The sequence below is a fragment of the Odocoileus virginianus genome, chromosome 33 (genome assembly GCF_023699985.2).
Source record: "Odocoileus virginianus isolate 20LAN1187 ecotype Illinois chromosome 33, Ovbor_1.2, whole genome shotgun sequence".
Taxonomy (NCBI): domain Eukaryota; kingdom Metazoa; phylum Chordata; class Mammalia; order Artiodactyla; family Cervidae; genus Odocoileus; species Odocoileus virginianus.
In genome coordinates this window covers 8,864,724-8,887,806 of record NC_069706.1, presented here as the reverse complement: position 1 = coordinate 8,887,806, position 23,083 = coordinate 8,864,724, and the positions used below count along the sequence as shown (strand labels likewise).

The following is a 23,083-nucleotide window of genomic DNA, read 5'->3' as shown; positions in this document are numbered from 1 at the left end:
AAATGGGGAATTTTGAAAAAGAAATTATGAGCCAACAAGATAGCTATTTGAAGGGAAAGGAAATTGACTGGGAATCTAAGGTTAAAGATTTTTACCTAAGTATAATGAGAAACTCTAAAGAGTAACATAGGTGTTATTTTTTAAAATTAAAAAAACAAAAGATACTAAAAGATTAGCCAAACTTTATTTTTTGCTTTTTTGACTGTGCTGTGCAGCATGTGGGATCTTAGTTCCCCAGTCAGAGATCAAACCTGTTCCCTCTGCATTGGGAGACCAGTCTTGACCACTGAACCGCCAGAGAAGTCCCAGATTAGCCAAACTTTAAATCCTAAGTACATCACTACCACCACCAAGACCAGAGCAAACAAGTACAAATAACAGATATGAAAGGTAAGTAGTTTTATAATTTATAAAGCCATTCAACACACGTAAAGAAACAAACAAGAAAGAAAAGGCCATAAATTGATTAACACAAGGTTAAAAAGAACCTCAACTTTATTCAACAATCAACTGATTTATTCAGGTTAATCACAGATATAAATTAAACATTTTTTGAGAGTAGAATTTTCAATTCTGTTTTAAACAAATACTGATTTGAGGCTTTCTGATTTGACAGAACATATTTTAATCAACTTAACATACCTGTTGGATTTGATGCAACTGGAGTTGTCAGATTAGGATTTTCCACAGAAATCAATAGGACATCATCGTTACTTAAATGAAATAAACATGTATTATTATGTTGAGACATGTAATCAATGGTTATAATTATTCTATTTTACCATTTCATAACTGATATGTTTTAATCTAACAACTGGTGGGGGGAGTCAGAATGAAGATGATTAACCAAGAACCCAAGAAACCCTGGGCATAACCAATTATTTATATAATCAAAAGCTCACAATACACAATGAATTTAGTAGAGATCCTTAAAATTTAGTAGAGATTCATTTACAATAAAGCCAAATGTATAATCTATAAGTATAGGATATCTGTATGTGTACAAAACATACAAATGTCACTCTAGCACACATATCTGCCTTCATGAAAATGAAACAATGTAAAAATAAATTAAATCTTTGTTACAGATGAAGAAGTATAAAAAATATATTAAAAAATTAATTCTGTTACTACATTATATTACTATAGTAGCAACATTTACCACACAAAAGACTGAGGAAAGGATGATAAATGATGCTGATTCTGGTTACAGAATATTCTGAGTCAGAAGACTGTCTTCTGCTCCATTTACTCTGACTGCACTTTTTTGAATCTGACATTTAAAATTGGAATTTTTGTTAAGAAAATCTTAACACAAATTTTAGTAAGCCAATTTAATTTGCTACATGAATTTCACGTGACTAGTACACAAGGTTGTGCCATTTTCTTATAGATGCTTTTAATTCTTAGCTTTGCTATTTGATCTATGATTCATTTCAAGTTATTTTTGTATACGCTGTAAGAGGTTCACTTTTCCCCTCTGGTTACTCCAGCAACATCTGTTGAAAAGACTACCTCTTCCCTATTAAATTATTTCGGCAACGTCATTGAAAACCAATGGATTCTCTGTAGACTCTAATTTGTCCATTGATTTATATTTCTTTCCTCATGCCAACACCATTCTCTTAATTCTTATAGCTCCACAGCAAGTCGAACTCAGGTAGTATATGTCTTCCAATGTTATTCTTTTATAACACTGTTTTCATCTTCTAGGTCTTTTGCATTTCACACAAGTTTTTTGTTGTTGCCGCTGTTAGTTTATTTTTGGTTGTGCTGGGTCTTCAATGCTGTACAGGCATTTCTCTAGTTGTGGTGCATGGGTGTCTCATTGCCGTGGAGCACAGGCTCCACAGTATGAGGGCTTCACAAGCTGTGGCACATGGGCATAGTAGCTGCGGCTCCTGGGCTCCAGAGCACAGGTTCAATATTTGCGGTGTATGAGTGGGCTTAGTTGCTCTACGGCATGTGCCATCTTCCTGGACAAGGGATTGAATCCATTGTCTCCTGCACTGACAGGTAGATTCTTTACCACTGAGGCACCAAGGAAACACTTCACACAAGTTTTGGATCTGTTTGTTACTTTCTACAGAAAAGGATGCCAAGATTTTGATTAAGAGTGCACTAAATATATAGAACAATCTGGGTGAAGTGACATCTACGATGAATTTTCTGATTTGTAAACATGGCATCTATGTATTTATACATCCTTTGTCTCAGTAATATTTTGTACATTTAAAAGTTACTAAATAACTTTTCCAACAGCAGTTTTACATTTATAATAAAGTTGTAGAAAGTAGTGTTTTCCCATATACCCCCAACCCCTCCCACACACAACCTCCCACAAAATCCTGTACCACAATGGTTCTCTTGTTACAACTGCTGAAACTATGCTAACATTACCATTATTGCCAAAGTTCATAGTTTAGCATTCACTCTCTTTTTTAAAACTATTTGGCTGCATGGGGTCTTAGTTGTGGCATATATATATATGTATATGTATGTATATATATACACATATATGTATATATATGTATACATGTATATATATATATATGAATATGTATATGTGTGTGTGTGTGTGTGTGTGTTGTGGCAGGCAGGATTTCCAGCTGTGGCACAGGCACTGCACTCTTCGTTGTGGCATGTGGGATCTGGTTCCTTGACCAGGGATCAACCCGGGGTCCCAACATTGGGAGCACAGTCAGCCACTGGACCACCAGGGAAGTCCCACAGTAGCATTCACTCAGTGTTAGGATGTTTTATGAATACTGACAAATGTACAATGACAAGTATCCACCATTATTGTATAATATAAAATAGTTCCACTGCCCCCAAATCCCCAGTGCTTTGCCTATTCATCCCTCCCTACTAACTTCTGACAACATTTGATTTCTTACTATCTCCATTTTTACCTTTTCTAGAATGTCATGTAGTTGAAATCATCAGTATACGGCTTTCACAGATTGACTTCTTTCATTTAATAATACACATTTAAGTTTCCTCCATGTCTTTTCATAGCTTGATAGCTCATTTCTTTCTTTTTTTTTTAAGCACTAAATAGTATTCTATTGTCTGAATGTACCACATTTGTTTATCCATTCACTTACGGAAGGACATCCTGGGGCAAGTTTTGGCAATTATGAATAAAACTACATTTTACATGATTCTATTTTCTATCCTTTTTTAGCATATTATACTATTGTAATTAGTGGCTGCCCTAGAGTTTGCAAAATACATTGACAACTAATCCAAGTCAGTTGTCAAATAAATACTACATTGCTTCACAAGGAGTACCTTCATACTCAGTTACAGCTGACTCTTTGCGACCCCATTAACTGTAGCCCATCAAGCTCCTCTGTCCATGGAATTTCCCAACAAGAATACTGGAGTGGGTTGCCATTTCCTCTTGTAGGGGATCTTCCCCACCTAGGAATTGAACCTGTGTCTCCTGCATGGCAGGCAGATTCTTTTCTGTTGAGTCACTGATAAAGCCCCTACAAGTACCTTATAATAATAAAATATTCCTAATTTCTCTTTCTGTTCCTTGAATCACTGCTGCCATTCATTTCACTTATAGTAAGTGTGTTAATGAGCACACACATGCATACACAATCAAATACACTGTTGCTATTAATTTGAACTCATCGGTTAAATCAACTAAGCTACTTTATGTTCACTTATTCCTCTTCTTTATGTAGATCTGATTTTCTGACATGCCATTTTCTTTCCCTATGAAGAATTTTTAACATTTCCTGTAAAGCAGATCTACTGGCAACTAATACCCTAAATTCTTGTTTGTCTGAGAAAGTCTATTTCTCCTTCAACTTTGAAGGAGATGTTTACAATGCAAAGCATTTTAGGTTGGTAAATTTTGTTCTCATAACACTTGAAATACTTCACTCTACTTTCTTATTGTTTGTATAGCTTAAAGGAGAAGTTGATATAACTCTTATCTTAGCTCTCTATAGACAAGGTGCTTTTTCCTTAGCTTTCAAGACAGCTTCAATTTCTGAAGTTTAAATTATGTTTAGGTGTATGTGTTTGGTATTTATCCTGCTTGGTGTTCTATGAGCTCCCTGGATCTGTGGTTTGGTCTCTAACGTTTATTTGGGAGAAATTTTTAGTCACTGTTACTTCAAACACTGCTTTTGTTCCTTTCTTTCTTCCTTCTGGAATTCCCATTATGCATCTGTAACACCCTTTGTGGTAGGCATCCTGAGTTCTTGGATATTCTGGGTTATTGTTTTGTCACTTTTTTTCCCCTCTTAGTCATATTATTAAAGTCAGTCATTGCTTTTCTCAGCAATGTCTAACTAATAAGACCATAAAAGGCTTTCTTCAATTCTGTCAGTAGTTTTCATCTCAAGCATTTTTCTTAGAATATCTATCTCTCTGTTTACATTACCAACCAGTTCTTGGATTTTGTCTCTTTCCATTAAAGTACATTAATCATAGTTTCTAAAAAAATCCTGGTCTGATAATTTGAACATTCCTGCCATATCTGACTCTGGTTCTGATGCTCGTTTGCTATCTTCAAATTGTGTTTTTGTTTTTTAGTCTGGTCATTTTTTTGTTGAAAGGTGGACATGATGTACTGGTTAAAAGGAACTATGGTAAACAGGCCTTCAGTAATTCAATAGTAAAATATGTGGGAAGAAGAGGCACTCTACTTTTCCTATGATTAGGCCTGTCTTTTAGCGAGCCTGTGCCCCTAGAATGTGAAATTCACTAGTGCGTCTCTATCCCCCACTGCCCTCTTAGGTGGGACAGGATGGCCAGAGGGGGCTGGAATTGGCTATTTCTCTTCTTCCACGTGTAATGCTAAAGGGAGCACATGTTGGATGTTTTCTTTCCCCCAGGTAGGTTAATCTCTGGTAATAGTTTCTCCTGAGGGCAGGCCTATTCAAAAGCTTCTTTTTACCTTGCCCATTGCTGGAAGCATGAAAGAATTTTTTTCCAGTGATCAGTAGAGCTCGTATAGGTAAAACTCACAAAACCGTGTCTTCTCCAATACCAGGACACTGCCCCCCTTCCCCCTTCCTTGGAGTTTTTAACTCTGGGATTTCCCTGAGCCTTTAGCAATTACAATTTGGGATTCCCTACCCCAGCAGTGGTTGCCGTGGAGGTTTCTTTCTGATCCCGTTCCAGGATGTTTTGATTCTCCATTTCTGCCTGTTTCTCTCTCCAATTTGAGGGGCAGTAGTTTGCTCAATGACTTTACTTCTATGGTGAATCAAAGATGAGTGGTTGATTTTTTTCAGTTTGTTCAACTTTTTACTTGTTAGTATGGAGTGATGACACCTCACATGCTAGACCAGAAATCTGAAGTCTACTTTGTAGTTCTGAAGTTAGGTATATATATATATATTCTGGTAATTTATGCCTATGAATATCACATTCTTTGATGATATTATATTCATAAGTGGCACTAATTTAAAATTTTAAATTGTTTATTGCCTGTATATAGAAATACTATAAGAAAACAGTATTATATGTAACATATATACACACACCACATAGTACAGAGGAACGGTGTGATATACACACAGACATAGACCCTACACGGGGTTTCCCAGGTGGAGCAGTGGTAAAGAATCTGTCCGCCAATGCAGGAGATGCAAGAGATGTGGGTCCAATCTCTGGGTCAGGAATATCCCCTAGAGCAGGAAACGGCAATCCACTACAGTATTCTTGTCTGGAAAATTTCATGGACAGAGAAGTCTGGCAGGCTATAGTCCATGACTGAGCACACATAGATAGATACCCTATATAGAAACACAATAAAATGTATTTATCCACATATTTATAACTTGTAGCACTCTTCATTACTTTACCTTTGCAGAGATCCAATTTTCCATCTGGTATTATTTTCCTTTTACCTGACGAAGCTCCTTTACACTCCTGTAATTCAGGTCTGCTGCTGATGTATTTTCACTTTTTTTTTTTAGTGTGAAAAGTCCATTTTTCCTGTACATGTCTGAAAGATATTTTCACTGAGTGTAGAACTGCAGAAACTTAGACAGTTTCTCTTTTAATCAATTAGAGATGTCGCTCCACTTCAGTACTTTAGAGATGTCTTGTTTTCAACATCTTTAAAGTTTTGAATAGTTTACAGTGAGAATCCACATCCTACTTTTGTTCCTTTCCGTGTAACGTGTCTTTTCTCTCTGGCTGTTTTAAGATTTCCTTGTCAACACTGATTTTTAGCAATCTGGTTATGATGTGCTTTCCTTTTGCTTCTTCTTCTTGGGTTTGTTAACCTTTGTTCCTTTCTATTTATGGGTTTAGAATTTTCATCAAATTTGGAAAAATTTTAGATATATTTTCCTGCCTCCTGCCTAGTGATGACTACAATGATATATATATATATATATATATATATATATATATTAGACTGATTGATACTATTCTTCAAGTTTCTCATGATCTGTGCTTTTTCTCCTCATGCTTTTGTTTGAACAGTTTTTAATGATATTTCACTGATTCTTAAAAAGTCAGTAGTTATCTATTTTGTTATTAATCCTATCCAATGTACTTTTCAATTTAGTCTTTCTCCTCTAGAAGTACATTGCATTTTTAAAATATCTTCCATTTCTCCTGTCATGTTGACATTTTGTTCTATATTGTTGGATATGAAGAATATATAATTGCTGTTTTATATTGTTTTCTGGTAAGCCCATCAACCATGTTAATTCTAGGTTTCTTTCTATCATTTTGGTTTTCTTCTTTTACAGGTTATATTTTTCATATTTTGCATGCCTATTAATTTTCTAGCAGATGTCAGACACTGTAAAATTTACACTGTTGTACGATGTTCCATTCCATCAGAGGGTGTTGGACTTTATTCTCACATAAAGTTAAATTACTGAGGATTAGTTTGACTCCTTTGAGTCCTTTTAGCTTCTTGGGATAGGTCTACTGTAGTCTTTTAGTCTAGGACTAATTTAGCTCACTACAGCTATACACGTCTAAGAAGTTGACCTGTTGTTCCACTTAAGTCTCTTCATTATAGCCAGTGAGAAAGAAAAAAATGTTCCCAGCTCTGTGCAATCACCAGAAAGTGTCTGGCTCTCTTCCTTACATTAGTTCTGACCTAACCCTCTCATTTTTCTATTCTTGGCTTGTATAGATCTGTGATCAGCCAAAGATTTGATGGGTTCCCTTTGCAGACTGAGTTCTGCCTTTATGCAATGACCTCTTCTTCATTGTTCTGCCTCAAAACTTCTAGGTAATTCAGATTCTCCAATATCTGATAAATGTACTAAGACCAGGCAGGCTGTTTGGGCTCCTCCCACCCCTGTTTTTCAACTTTGGAAATGCCTCCAGGCAGAGTTGGCATAATTGTTTGGTGCATTTCATTTGTTTCCTTTCTCACAGGGATCACAGTCTTGTGTTCCTTGTTGAACAATGTCTGAACACAATTTTTTTCTTTGGTCTAGTCTTCTGGATGTTTACAACAAAAGAACAATTCCTTTAGCAATTAATACTTCATGAACAGGAGATGTTTCCCCATACAGTGATTTCCACTTCTGTGAAATCAACTGTTTTTTAAGTACACTTTTAAACCCAGATTTAATTGAGTAATTTTTTTGAATAATTTTTATATCAAAATTTTCAATAAGAGATTCTGACTAAAGCTATTATTTCTAAGTTCAATAAATAAAGTTTAGATCCAAATTTTTTATCAATGATATTTTACTCTTCTACTCATTTTTGGCCTTGAACAAAACTTACAAAGTTTATTTTGTATATATTTTTTTCTACTAGTCATATAGTGTATGGAAGACTAATAGCTGTGTTAATTCTGTTGCTTAACTACAAAAAACTATAAGCAACTCTTTTCAGATATTCATTACACTACAAAATTCTCTTCTCAAGCTCAAAATGCTTCATTTGATATCTCTACTGTTTTTAATATCTTTATTTGCTGCTATAGTAGATCAAACATAATGTTATTTAAGAGTCTAAGACATTAAGCAGAAAGACTTTAAAAAGCAATGTCAATCTCATTGAAATTTTGGTTTGGGGAGGTAGGGTGAAGAAAGCTGAGTGCTGAAAAATTGATGTTTTTGATCTGTGGTGTTGGAAAAGACTCTTTATAGAGTCCCTTGGACTGCAAAGAGATCCAACCAGTCCATCCTAAAGGAGATCAGTTCTGGGTGTTCATCGGAAGGACTGATGCTGAAGCTGAAACTCCGATACTTTGGCCACCTCATGCCAAGAGTTGACTCATTAGAAAAGACCCTGATGCTAGGAGGGATTGGGGGCAGGAGGAGAAGGGGACGACAGAGGATGAAATGGCTGGATGGCATCACCAACTCGATGGACATAAGTTTGAGTACGCTCCGGGAGTTGGTGACGGACAGGGAGGCCTGGCGTGCTGTGATTCACAGGGTCGCAAAGAGTCGAGCACGACTGAGGGACTGAACTGAACTGAAAGAGTAGAGGCCCTGGTGAGCACTACAAGCTTTCAGCTGGAATCCAGTAAGGGCTGGCTACATCTTCAAAGTCAGAGTAAGTGCTCGCTTCGGCAGCACATATATTAAAACTGGAATGATACAGAGAAGATTAGCAAAGTCAGAGTGAACTAGATGTAGAAGGAGACTAACCAAAGTAACAGGCCTGAATTTATAACCGTTCTTTGAGCAGATTAGGTGACCAGGCCCTACTCTATCTGCCAGAGGACAGAATAAATCTTGTCTATAGGAAGATATTATCCAGAGCCTCACCAATTCTTCAGAAATTATCAAGTACATTTGACAGAATCAAATGACTGGAAACTGAGAGAAAAACATATACACAGATGATTGTGATACTGGAGTTATAAAACAAGGACATAAAAAAAAACTATGAAAGTTAGTTTTAAAAATATTGAGGAAAGATAGAGAAAACAGTTAAAACCAGATGGAACATTTATCAGAAAAATAATAATCTGCCTGCAATGCAGGAGACCCAGGTTTGATCTCTGGGTCAGGAAAATCTGAAAAGCTGAAAATCCAGGAAAATCTCTAAGCCTGGAGAAGGGAATGGCTACTGACTCCAGTATTCTTGCCTGAAGAAGTGGAAAGACTTAGAAAGGAAAAAGATATTCTTGGTAAATAAATCTGACCAAAAATTTAAGACAGGCAACTCAAAAGGAAAACATACAAAAGTCTTAGAGAAACTTAATGAAGGAAGTTACCCAAATTACTACCAAACATAAAAAAGTATTTAATTTCATTATTAGAAGGAAACCTGGAGAAGGCAATGGCACCTCACTCCAGTACTCTTGCCTGGAAAATCCCATGGATGGAGGAGCCTTGTAGGCTGCAGTCCATGGGGTCGCTAAGCATCGGACACAACTGATGGACTTCATTTTCACTTTTCACGCATTGGTGAAGGAAATGGCAACCCACTCCAGTGTTCGTGCCTGGAGAATCCCAGAGACGGGGGAGCCTGTTGGGCTGCCGTCCATGGGGTCGCACAGAGTCGGACACGATGGAAGTGACTTAGCAGCAGCAACAGCAGAAGCAAACAATTAAATCAAACATAGGCATACTACAGAGACATCACATGTCTGATTCCAGACCATAGTAATGTTAAGCAAATACCTCAATAAAGTATATCACATGAATTTTTTTGATTTCCCAGTGCATATAAAAGTTATGTTTACTATACTACACTGTGCTGTACACGCCACAGTAGTCTATTAAGTGTGAAAAAGCATTATGTCCAAAAAAAAACCAATGTACATACCTTTATTTAAAAATATTTAATTTCTAAAAGATGCTAACCCATCATGTGAGCCTTCAGTAAGTTGTAATCTTTTTGCTAATAGCTGATCTTGTGTTGATGTTGATGGCTGCTGACCGATCAGGGTGGTGGTGGTTGCTGAAGGCTGGGGTGTCTATGGCAACCTCTTAAGATCAGTTAAATCTGCTGCATGAATTAACTCATCCCATCACAAAGCGACTGGTGTTTCTGTAGCATTAGCATTTTATCCATGGAAAAACATCTTTAAAAATTGGAGTCAATCTTCTCAGACTTAGTCACTGCTTTGGTTTATGTAATATTCTAAATCCTTTGTTGTCCCTTCAACAGTCTTCACAGGATCTCCAACAAGAACAGATCCATCTCAAGAAACCAATTTGTTTGTTTGTCCATCAAAGGTTATCATGAGATTGTAGCAATTCAGTCATCTTCAGGCTCTGCTTCTAGTTCTCTTGCTATTCCACATTTACCGTTACTTCCTCCACTGAAGTCCTGAACCCCTCAAAGCCATCCATGAAATTTAAAATCAACCTCCTCCAAACTTCTGTTAATGTTGACCTTTTGACTTCTTGTCATGAATCATGAATGTTCTTAATGTATCTAGAATGGTAATTCCTTTCCAGAAAGTTTTCAAATTACTTTGCTTAGATCCATTGCAGGAATCACTATCTATAGCAGCAATAGCTAAACAAAGTATTTAAAATAATAAAATTGAAAGTTGAAATTACTCCTTGATGGATCCATGGGCTGCAGAAAAGATGTTCTGTTAGCAGGCATGAAAACAGTATTAATCCCACTATACATCTCCATCAGAGCTCTTGGGTGGCCAGGTGCATTGTCAATGAGCAGTAAATTTTAAGAGGAAACTTTTTTCTGAGCAGCAGATCTCAAACATGCAGTTGAGTAAAATATTCAGTAATTTAAGCCTTGGTATGCTGTCAGCCAGGCATTGTTGCTCTACTTATACAGCACAAGCAAAGTAGATTCAGCATCCTTCTTAGGAGCCCTGAGAGTTTTGGAAGGGTAAATGAGCACTGGCTTCAATTTAAAAGTCACCAGCTACATTAGCCTTAAAAAAGAGAGTCAGCTTGTCCTTTGAATTTTTCTTTTTCTTTTAAAAGTCAGGGCCCAAGGAGGTCAGACTTTTAAAAATTAATTAATTAGGCTGCGCTGGGTTTTAGTAGCAGAACTCTGGATCGTCAGTCTTCATTGCGGCATGCAGGATCTTTTAGTTGCAACACGCAAACTTAGTTGTGGCATGTGGGATCTAGTTCCCTGACCAGGGATCAAACCTGGGCCCCCTGCATTGGGAGGTTGGAATCTCAGCCCGTGGACCACCAAGGATGTCACAATGTCCTTTGAAATTCTGAAGCCAGACATTGACTTCTCTGTTATTAAAGTCCTAGATGTTTCATCTTCTTGCAAAATAAGATTGCTTCATCTGCACTTTTGTTTAATGTTACCACCTTTGTTAATTATCTTTGACAGATCTTCTGAATAGTTTACTGCAACTTCTCTATCAGCACCTGCTGCTTAACCTCACACTTTATGTTGCAGTTTTTCCCTTAAACCTCATGAACCAACCTCTCAAACATTTTCTCATCACTCTGATCCTTCATAAAACTGAAGTTAGAGCCTTGCAGGTTAGGCTTTGGCTTAAGTGAAGGTTCTTAAACATTCTAAAAAAAATTAAATAAATCACTATGTATAGAAAATTTACATACATAAATTGCTATGCAGAATAGCTATGATGGAGGGAGGCCCTTTGCATTCATCATTCACAGCTTGGCCAACTGTTTGGTTCCAGAGGCCTAGTTTTCTGCCCACCTCAAAGTTTCTAACATGCTCTACTCACTAAGCTTAATCATTTCTAGCCTTTGACTTACAAGTGAGAGACATGTGGGTCTTCTTTTCACTTTAACATTTAAGAGGCCATTGTAGGGTTATTCATTAGCCTAATTTCAATATTGTTAAATCTCAGGCAATAGGAAGGACCAAGGAGAGGGAGATAGATGGGGTCAGTGGAGCAGTCAGAATGCACATATTTTTATTAAGTTTGATATCTTATATGAGTATGGTTTGTGGCAACCCAAAACAAAAAAATAGAATGGGTCTAAATCCTGGCTCTGTCATTTATTTACTAGTTGAGTGTTTTAGGGGCAGGAAACTTGGTTAAAGAGAGATATGTAATAAATGTAAGATTAAATAAGTATTAATAATGAATAGGAAGGAGCACATGCAAAACAGTGGAAAGTTTTATACTATAGCTCGTAACTACTATTTTCTCCTTTGTATCTCTGCAAACATTTCTTCACATAAAGTTCAATGTAAGGCTTATTTTTTAGACAATAGTAATGTTTCATTGCATCAACACTGGTGAAATGATCTGTTCTTGGGTGCCTTAGACCATGATGTTTTTCATCTTTGGAAATGATTGCATATAAAGGCATTTTCTTCCTATTTGAGCAAGTTCCTTTTTCATCGGATACATATTCTGGTTCACAAGCCTTCTCTTCTATGAGCTTTTTGGCTCAGCTGTTAACTGCCTTTTTTCTTCACACTCTAAAAAGAAAATACTTAAACTTCTAAATTGAACCATTACTATAGACACAGAAAGTTAGAAGTGGCACTAATTCCTTCAACACCTGAGGTATCAGAAGAAACAATTATAAAGTCTTAAATAGAAAAAACAATATCTTCCCTTTACTTTTTAAAAAGATCCTTTATTTCTTAAATATTCTAAAAAATTTTAAATAAATTACTATGTATAGAAAATTTACATACATAAATTGCTATGTAGAATAGCTATGATGGAGGGAGGCCCCACATTTGAACAATTCAAGAAGCTATATTAAAAAATTTTTTAAGAAATAAAAATTAAAATATCTGTTTGAAGACATCAGAAAGCTCTGACGAAAGCCAGGATACAAAGAACTATTAAGATCCCGGAAAGAAGTGGGCTAGACACTTGCCACTGATGTCCTCTCAAGGCATCTGACAACTAAACCACACAGGAATACAAAGATGCCAAGAACAAAGTGACTGATAGCAAAGTGAATTGTATTGGGGAGACAAAAACTGGAATACCAAGATCGCTTAAAGAAAAAAAACAACAGCCAGACCACAGGAATGGACGAAAATGAGCATAAGTCGAGTCCAAAAACTGCAAATCAGCCTCAGTTCTGCTCAATTTCCAACTGGACTGAAATGTTGTACTATTTACCTATTGCTATATAACAATTAATCCCCAAACATAATGGCTATAAAAAATAACATTTACTACCTCACAGTTTCTGCAGGAAAAGTACAGAACTGTCTAGTTGGGGGGGTGGGTTAGGCTCAGGATATCTCACGAGCTCACAGTCAGGATGCTGGCAGGGGCTACAGTCACTGGAATACATGACTGGGGTGGCACGTTCAAAGGGTTTACTCACATGGTTGCTGGCAAGGTGCTTCACCATGTGGGACAGGATAGGCCGCTTGATGTCCTCAAGAAACTTATTCTGTCCCCATGTTATTATGGTATTTAACCTGCCCCAGAGCATGCAATCCAAGAGAAAGAAAGCTATAATGTCTTTAGTGATTTAGTTACATACTGTCACTTTGCTACTTTTGTATCCTATTTGCTGTCACTAAGTATAGCCCAAGCCAGGAATTAGGCTCTACCTTTTATTGAGAAGTTCAAGTATTAGCCGCTCAGTCATGTCCAACTTTTTTGGACCCCATGGACTGTAGCCTGCCAGGCTCCTCTGTCCATGGGATCCTCCAGGCATGAATACTGTGGTGGGTTACCATTCCCTTCTCCAGGGGATCTTCCTGACCCAGGGATTGAACCTGGGTCTCTGGCACTGCTGGTGGATTCTTTATTGTCTGAGCCACCAGGACTATCAAAGAATTAATGGGTACATTTTAAAACCTTCAGTAAAAGAGTCTGTGTCCCTCTCTCTGCCTCCTGCCAGAATATAGGGTGAATTCACTCTGATAAAAGATAATATCATTTAGAGCCTCCATTATTTTTAATACATAATGTCCAAGATTCAAACAAAAAAAATCAGTAAGTGCAATAAGAAACAGGGAGGACTTCCCTACTGGCACAGTGGATAAGAATCCACTTCTCAGTGCAGGGGACATGAGTTCGACCCCTACCTGGTCCAGGAAGATTCTACATGCTGCAGAACAATTAACCTGGGTATCACAACTACTGAGCCTTTGCTCTAGAGCTCACAAGCCACAACTACTGAGCCTCCATGCTGTAATTACTGGAGTCCATGGGCCTAGAGCCAGAAGAGAAGCCACTGCAATGAGAAGCCAGGGGACCACAGTGAAGAACAGCTACCACTTGCCACAACTAGAGAATGCGCGCGCAAAGCAATGAAGACCCAGTGCAACCATAAGTATATAAATAAAAGAAACAAGGCAAAGACGACCTGTTCAGTAAACAGAAAGAGCTCAAAGTGACCCAGATATGAGTGATAAGAAGTAAATCAGAAAATAATAGTAATTAAAATGTTCAACATGTGATGACAAGATGAAGAATGTCACCAGAGGACTTAATTGAATCTATTAAAATTGAATCCAATGGGAAGAAGAGACTGGAACATTAAACTGAAACTAAGAACTAAATACACGTGTATTTAATAGCCACTTGGATACAGTTGAAGAGAGGATAAATAAAATAGAAAACAGTGAAAATAGCACAGAGAACAAAAACGATGGAGTGTACAGAGAAGAATGTAACTGGAATACCAGAAGGCGAGAAGAGACAGGATGGTGCAAAACCAGCATCTAAAAGGAAAACAGCCAAGAAGACTCTTTCAAAGATAATAAAAAGACACGAAGTCACAGATTCAAGAACTCTGAGCTCCAATCAGGATAAACTATTTCCCCTCCACATGACAGAATATGACTGACAAAAATCAACGATATATATAGACTATCTTGAAAACAGCTACAGAAATACACACACTATCCTCAAAGAAGGAACAATAAGATGGATATCTAACTATTCAATAGCAATTCTAAAAGTCTGAAAACAAGGTAATGACATCTTGAAAGTGCTAAAAATTAACTGCCAACTTATAATTCAATACTGGGTTAAAACATTTAAAAATAAAGACATATGAAGTTTTTTTTCCAGACAAATACAATGTCCTGGGTGGAATTTTAAAAATAAATATTAAATGGAATTCTTGAGGCAGAAGAAAAAGTATCCCTGATGGAAATACAGGAAGAAATGAAGAGCAACAGAAAGGGGAAATACAGTTCACTCTTGCACAATGAGGGCACTAGGGGTGTCAAGCCCCCCTTGCAGTTGCAATCCAAGTATAAACTTCTGACTCCCCCCAAAGCTAGTAATGGGACTCATAGGTGGCTCAGTAGTAAAGAATCTGCCTGCCAAGTAGGAGACCTGTGTTCGAGCCCCATGTTGGGAAGATTCCCCTGAGGAAAGATATTGCAACCTACTCCAGTATTCTTGCCTGGGAAATTTCATAGACAGAGGAGCTTGGTGGGCTACCGTCCATGGGGTTGAAAGACGTGACCTTCAGCTTTATGACTAAACATGGACATGACTTTATGACTAAACAACAAAAACAAAAACTAGTAATAGACTACTATTGACCAGAAGCCTTACTGGTAACATAAATAGTTAACATATATTTTGTATGTTATATTATATACTGTATTCTTTCAGTAAAGCAAGTTATAGAAAATATTAAGAAAATCATAAGGAAAATACAGTTATAGTACTCTTCTGTATTTACTGATACTGTAAATTTACATAGTTTACAAGATGAATTGTCTGTCAGTACCTACATCAATATTTATCCTATAAGATACAAAATACCATAGATAGTGTATGTATTATTAACATTAGACATCAAAAATGAAACTGAGAAATTCATATTTGCTTACAGGTACTATTTTTACTGAAAAAATCCATTATGTCCATGTATATAAGTAGACTGAGCAGTTCAAACCCTTACTGTTCAAGAGTCAATCATATTTGAGGAACTCTTAAGTGAATGATGAAAGTGAAGAGGAACTAAAAAGCCTCTTGATGAAAGTGAAAGAGGAGAGTGAAAAAGTTGGCTTAAAGGTCAACATTCAGAAAACGAAGATCATGGCATCTGGTCCCATCACTTCATGAGAAATAGATGGGGAGACAGTGGAAACAGTGGCTGACTTTTTTTGGGCTCCAAAATCACTGCAGATGGTGACTGCAGCCATGAAATTAAAAGACACTTACTCCTTGGAAGGAAAGTTATGACCAACCTAGATGGTGTATTAAAAAGCAGAGACATTACTTTGCCAACAAAGGTCTGTCTAGTCAAGGCTATGGTTTTTCCAGTGATCATGTATGGATCTGAGAATTGGACTGTGAAGCAAGCTGAGCGCTGAAAAATTGATGCTTTTGAACTGTGGTGTTAGAGAAGACTCTTGAGAGTCTGTTGGACTGCAAGGAGATCCAACCAGTCCATCCTAAAGGAGATCAATTCTAGGTGTTCATTGGAAGGACTGATGCTGAAGCTGAAACTCCAATACTTTGGCCACCTCATGTGAAGAGTTGACTCATTGGAAAAGATCCTGATGCTGGGAGGGACTGGGGGCAGGAGAAGAAGGGGATGACAGAGGATGAGATGGCTGGATGACCGACTCAATGGGCATGAGTTTGAGTAAGCTCTGGGAGTTGGTGATGGACAGGGAGGCCTGGAGTGCTGCGATTCATGGGGTCGCAAAGAGTCAGACACGACTGAGCAACTGAACTGAACTGAACTGAACTGAATGATTGTGTACAAAGTAATGATATTGTCTTATGAGATTTAAAATAATGTAAAACTCAAGTGCACGAAACAAACACAAGGAGGAAGCAGTGAATGGAGTTAAAAAGTGTTCTAAGGTCACACACTGTCTATAAAATGGTAAAAGTAGCAATTCATATTAGACTCTAATGTTATGAGTCAAGAATACATATCATGATCTTCAGGAAAACTTCTAAAGGTTATCCTTTAGGTTGAAAAATGTGTTTTCCTAAAGGTTGAAAGATGTGTAATTAATGAAGAAATGTGGAATGGAAAAAAAAAGAAATTTAAGACAAAATTCACATAAGTTGAGAAAAAGACATGGATAACGGAAAAGTATAAAAAATAAACGGCAAATAGAAAACAAGTATTAAGATTACAGTTATGAGCCAACAAAAAGCAGTGAAGATTACATTAAACATAATCTAAGATTTCTAATTAATAATTATCTTCAGGTTAGATTAAAAATACATGCTCAGCTTAATAAACAATTATAAAGCTAGTATTCACATAGCCTCTACTCAGATAAATATATTGTAAATTATTAGCACTGCAGAAATCCACATGCCTCTATCCTGAATCATAAATCTCCATAAACAGCATTTGTGGTACTAATCCCCTTTTTTACTCTTTAGATTCACTATCTGCCTCTGAATCCATAAATAACATAGTTTTTGCTGGATGAACTTCATTTGAATTGGAATCATGCTATTCCTTGTATACTCCTTTCAATCATGTTTTTTGTGGAAATAATTCATGTGGTTACATGTGACTGTAGTTCATTTTTGTTAATGTACAGAATTCCACCATATGGATTTACAGCAATTATTCTTCTGTTAAACTGTAGATGGACTTTTTTCCTTCTGGTTTTTAGCTACTATGGAAAAATCCGCTAATAAACATTCCTAAATATATATATATATGTCCTATTGTACACATGTACATGTTTCTAGCTAGGGTATTTATCAAGGGATAAAACTCTTAGGGCAAAGGACATTCAGATCTTCAATATTTCTAGATAATGCCAAATTTTTTCTGAAGAACTATACCAATTTACTCACCCAACAACAAAATATTAAATGAAACCAATTCTCTTATCTCAAACTCGCACTGTCAGAATATAAAATGTTTCACTTTTCCTTGAAAGTGAAAGTCACTCAGTCATGTTCGACTCTTTGTGATCCCATGGACTTTACATACAGATCGTGAAATTCGGCAAGACAGAACACTGGAAAGGGTAGCCTTTCCCTTCTCCAGGGGATCTTCCCAACCCAGGTCTCCCACATTGCAGGCAGATTCTTTACCAGCTGAAGCACAAGGGAAGCCCGAGAATACTGGAGTGGGTAGCCTATCCCTTCTCCAGTGGATCTTCCTGACCCAGGAATCGAACCAGGGTCTCCTGCATTGCAGGTGGATTCTTTACCAACTGAGCTATGAGGGAAGCTTTTCCTTAACCAATATGAAATGGTATCTCATGTGGTTTTAATTTGTATTTCTCTGATTACTTAGTGAAGATGAGCACCATGTCATGTGTTTATTGGCCATTTATAGCAAACCCCCTCTTCCAACAACACAAGAGACAGCTCTACACATGGACATCACCAGATGGTCAATACCAAAATCACACTGATTATATTCTTTGCAGCCGAAACTGGAGCAGCTCTATACAGTCAGCAAAAAAAAAAGACCGGGAGTTGAGTATGGCTCAGATCACAAACTCCTTATTGCAAAATTCAGACCTTAAGTGAAGAAAGTAGGGAAAACTACTAGGTCATTCAGGTATGACCTAAATCAAATCCCTTACAAATATACAGTGAAAGTGACAAATAGATTCAAGGGATCAGATCTGATAGACAGAGGGCCTGAAGAACTATGGATGGTGGTTCTTAACATCTTATAGGAGGTGGTGATCAAAACCATCTCCAAGAAAAAAATGCAATAAGGCAAAATGGTTGTCTGAGGAGACCTTACAAACAGCTGAGAAAAAAAGAGAAGCAAAAGGCAAAGGAGAAAAGGAAAAATATACCCATCTGAATGCAGAGCTCCAAAGAATAACAGTGAGAGATAAGAAAGCCTTACTAAGTGAACAGTGCAAAGAAACAGGAAAACTATAGAATGGGAAAGACTAGAGATGTCAAGAAGTTTAGAGATACCAAGGGAACATTTCATGTCAAGATGGGCCCAAAAAAGGACAGAAATGGTATGGACCTAACAGAAGCAGAAGACAGTAAGAAGAGGTGGCAAGAATACACAGAATTATGCCGAAAAAGATCTTCATGACCCAGATAACCATGATGGTGTGTTCACTCACCTAGAGCCAGACATCTTTGAGTGTGAAGTCAAGAGGGAATTAGGAAGCATCACTACGAACAAAGCTAGTGGAATTCCAGCTGAGCTATTTCAAATCCTAAAAGATGATGCTGTGAAAGTGCTGCACTCAATATGCCAGCAATTTGGAAAATTCAGCAGTGGCCACAGGACTGGAAAAGGTCAGTTTTCATTCCAATCCCAAAGAAAGGCAATCCCAAAGAATGCTCAAACTACCACACAATTGCACTCATCTCACATGCTAGCAAAGTAATGCTCAAAATTCTCCATGCCAGGCTTCAACAGTACATGAATCATGAACTTCCAGATGTTCACGCTGGATTTAGAAAAGGCAGAGGAAGCAGAGATCAAATTGCCAACATCCGTTGGATCACTGAAAAAGCAAGAGTTCCAGAAAAACATCTATTTCTGCTTTACTGACTATGCCAAAGCCTTTGACTCTGTGGATCACAATAAACTGTGGAAAATTCTTAAAGAGATGGGAATACCAGACCACCTTACCTGCTTCCTGAGAAATCTGTATGCAGGTCAAGAAGCAACAATTAGAACTGACACTGAACAATGGACTAGTTCCAAATTGGGAAAGGAGTATGTCAAGGCTGTATATTGTCACCCTGTTTATTTAACTTATATGTAGAGCACATCATGCGAAATGCTGGGCTGGATGAAGCACATGCTGGAATCAAGATGGCGTGAGAAATATCAATAACTTCAGATATGCAGATGACACCACCCTTATGGCACAAAGCGTAGAGGAACTGAAGAGCCTCTTGATAAAAGTGAAGAGAGTGAAAAAGCTGGCTTAAACCTCACCATTCAAAAAATGAAGATCATGGCATCTGGTTTAATCACTTCATGGCAAATAAGTGGGAAAAAACAATGGAAATAGTGACAGGCTTTATTTTCTTGGGCCCCAAAATCACTGCAGATGGTAACTGCAGCCATGAAATTAAAAGATGCTTGCTCCTTGGAAGAAAAGTTACAATCAACCTAGACAGCATATTAAAAAGCAGAAACATTACTTTGCCAACAATGGTCGGTGTTTCATCAAAGCTATGGTTTCTCCAGGAGTCATGTATGGATGTGAGAATTGGACCATAACGAAAGCTGAGTGCCGAAGAACTGATGCTTTTGAACCATGGTGTTGGAGAAGACTTGAGAGTCCCTTGGACTGCAAGGAGATAAAAACAGTCAATCCTAAAGGAAATCAGTCCTGAATATTCATTGGAAGGACTGATGGTAAAGTTCCAATACTTTGGCCACCTGATGCAAAGAACTGACTCATTGGAAAAGACCCTGATGCTGGGAAAGATTGAAGGTGCGAGAAGAAGTGGATGACAGAGGATGAGATGGTTGGATGGCATCATCGACTTGATGGACATGAGTTTGAGCAAGTTCTGGGCATTGGTGATGGACAGGGAAGTCTGGCATGCTCAGAAAGAGTTGGACACGACTAAGACTGAACTGAACTGAAAAGTTAATTGTTTCCCCAATGATCTGCCATACAATCTCCAACACAAATGATGAATATATTGATGTAGAGGTTTCCAGATACTGTTACACAGCTCTATTCCAGCACTTGCCAATATCATATTATCTTAATTTCTGCAGTTTCATAATGTCCTGATGTCTGATGCCAAACTCCTTTTAGTTTGTTTCTCTGTTTAAAAGGTATCCTGACCTCTTAATCCATTGCATTTATCTTACCATTTCAGAATTAAATTGACTTGTCAAGTTCCATAAAATTGCACACTATGAAACTGAAATTTTACTCTAAATTGAATGAATGTAACAGCAATTTCTTGGAGAAGGACATGGCAACCCACTCCAGTATTCTTGCCTGGAAAATCCCATGGACTGAGAATCCTGGTAGGCTACAGTCCATGGGGTCGCAAAGAGTCGGACACGACTGAGCAACTTCACTTCACTTCACCTAACAGCAATTTCTAATACTGCATTGTCCAATGCATAAACATGGTACATTTCTTCAGTGAATTCTTTAATATCTCAAAGTTTTGTAATTTCCTTCAGAGTTATTACATGCCTGATAATTGTATTTCTAGGTACCTGATATGTTTAATACTACTATGTTAAAAGTGTTTTCATTTCCTAGTTTTTTATATCTCGTATTGTGCTAGTCGTTCAGTCATGTGTCCAACTCTTTACGACCCCATGGACTATAGCTTACCAGCCTCCTCTGTCTATGGAATTCTCAAGGCAAGAATACTGGAATGGGTAGCCATTCGTTTCTCCAGGGGATCTTCCCTACACAGGGATAGAATCTGGCTTTCCTGCATTGTAGGCAGATTCTTTACTGTCTCAGTCATCAGGGAAGCCCATATTTGGTATATAAGAATACAACTGATTTCTTAAAAAAAAAGAAAAAAGAATACAATTGATTTCTTATATTAGCAATTGTGCTAAACTCTTAACTAATCCTAGTAATTTACCTGTAAGTTCCGTTGGATTTTCTACGTATATATAATACACCAATCATCTCTGCAATAATATTTACTGTTTCTTTTATATTTTTATTTCTTTTTTTTTTTTGCATTAGCCAAGATATCAGTATAACATTAAAGTGGTAACAGCAGGCACCCTTCTATTTTTATCTCAAAGGGAATGTTTCCTATATTTCACTATCAGATTAGTTTTAGGGTTTTTACAGATACTCTTTCGGAGAAGGCAATGGCAACCCACTCCAGTACTCTTGCCTGGAAAGTCCCATGGACGGAGGAGCCTAGGAGGCTGCAGTCCATGGGGTCGCTAAGAGTTGGACACGACTGAGCAACTTCACTTTCATGCATCGGAGAAAGAAATAGCAACCTACTTCAGTATTCCTGCCTGGAGAATCCCAGGGATGGGGTGATGGGCTGCCGTCTATGGGATCGCATGGAGTCGGACATGACTGAAGCGACTTAGCAGCAGCAGCAGCACAGATACTCTTTATTAGATTAAGGAAGTTACCACTTATTCCAAGTTTGCTAAGAATTTGTTTTTAATCATAAAAGATATTTTTATCAAATCCTACATCTATTTTGAACTGATGATGACTCTCCTAGCACATTACTTAACTCGTTATTATTAACCCAACACTGTAGCATTCCTAGAACAAACTCAACTTTTATATATTGTTGAATTTGGTTTACCAGTCTCTTGCTTAGGATTATTTGAATCATTTTGTGGGTAAAAGTAAATTGTAATTTCCATCTCTGTAAAATCCTACAATTGATTTTATTATCAACGTGTCAGAGTTAATACACTTTAGTATCTACTCTTGAAATGAACTGGAGAATAGTCCCTCTTATTTTTATAGTTGGTATGGTTTGTTTAAAACTGGTATTGTTTCTTCCTTAAATGTTTTATAGAACTCACCACTGAACCTCACCTACTTACTTACTAGGGTCAAGTTGCACATTTCTTGTATACACCTGTTCTCACGCTCACCTTGGGCTGAGAGTGCTGCCTGAAACGGTTTCATAAATCGTACATTCTGCCTTCATTACAGAGCATGGAAAGGTGACTTGTTCGTATCACAGATATAAGCCTTGATAAATTTTGCATATCAGCCTATAAAATGTTATTTATATAATGGTGTCTTCACTTTTCACTTCTATCAACAGCATTTTATTTTTGTTTTTTGTCACTTTATGAGTTTTAGCACAGGCATCATTAAGTGGCAGCAATAAAGACTCATTGAAATGTGACTCTTTTCTTTGCCAACTAAGTAAATGCCTTCTTCACAGCAGCTTCCTGACTCAAACTAGAATGCAGACCTCAATATCATGGAACACTAGGATTTCTTCTGAAGAGTCAGAACTGCATGTAAATGGCATAGATTTGAAATGCTTCTCTTCAATTTTACAGCATCCTTGAGTATGCACAGTCACTTGGGGAAGAAGAGTGATATTGTCCATTCAACAGCCATTATTTAACTCAGTTATTTTTGGTTATATAGTTTCCTCTTTTTAAAAGCTGAGGTATAATTTACCATATAAAAGCAAAACCATAGGATATATTAAGGAGTGAATGTTAAGTAAATAAGTAATATAAAGCTCAAAAACTGTTGAGAGGCACCAGTGAAAATAATTCATTAAAATGTCCCCACCCCTCTACCCTTGAACATCAATTCAGGCCAAGATCACCAATCAAGCTTCTCTGTTAAACTAAATTACTTCCTTCCCACCAGCCCCAAATCTTTTATT

General features: G+C 37.3%; 1 protein-coding gene and 1 pseudogene across 8 annotated transcripts in view; one reads left to right on the top strand and one right to left on the bottom strand.

Moving 5' to 3' along the window:
- Positions 1–23,083, bottom strand: part of ATF7IP2 (activating transcription factor 7 interacting protein 2) — a 68,169-nt gene that overhangs the window by 11,138 nt on the left and 33,948 nt on the right. For all 8 annotated transcript variants that reach the window (XM_020903151.2, XM_020903154.2, XM_020903150.2 and 5 more), the window contains one exon: positions 643–713. In XM_020903151.2, the coding sequence (XP_020758810.1) occupies positions 643–713 (71 nt within the window). The remainder of the gene's footprint in view (positions 1–642; positions 714–23,083) is intronic.
- Positions 8,519–8,618, top strand: LOC139032927 (U6 spliceosomal RNA; annotated as a pseudogene).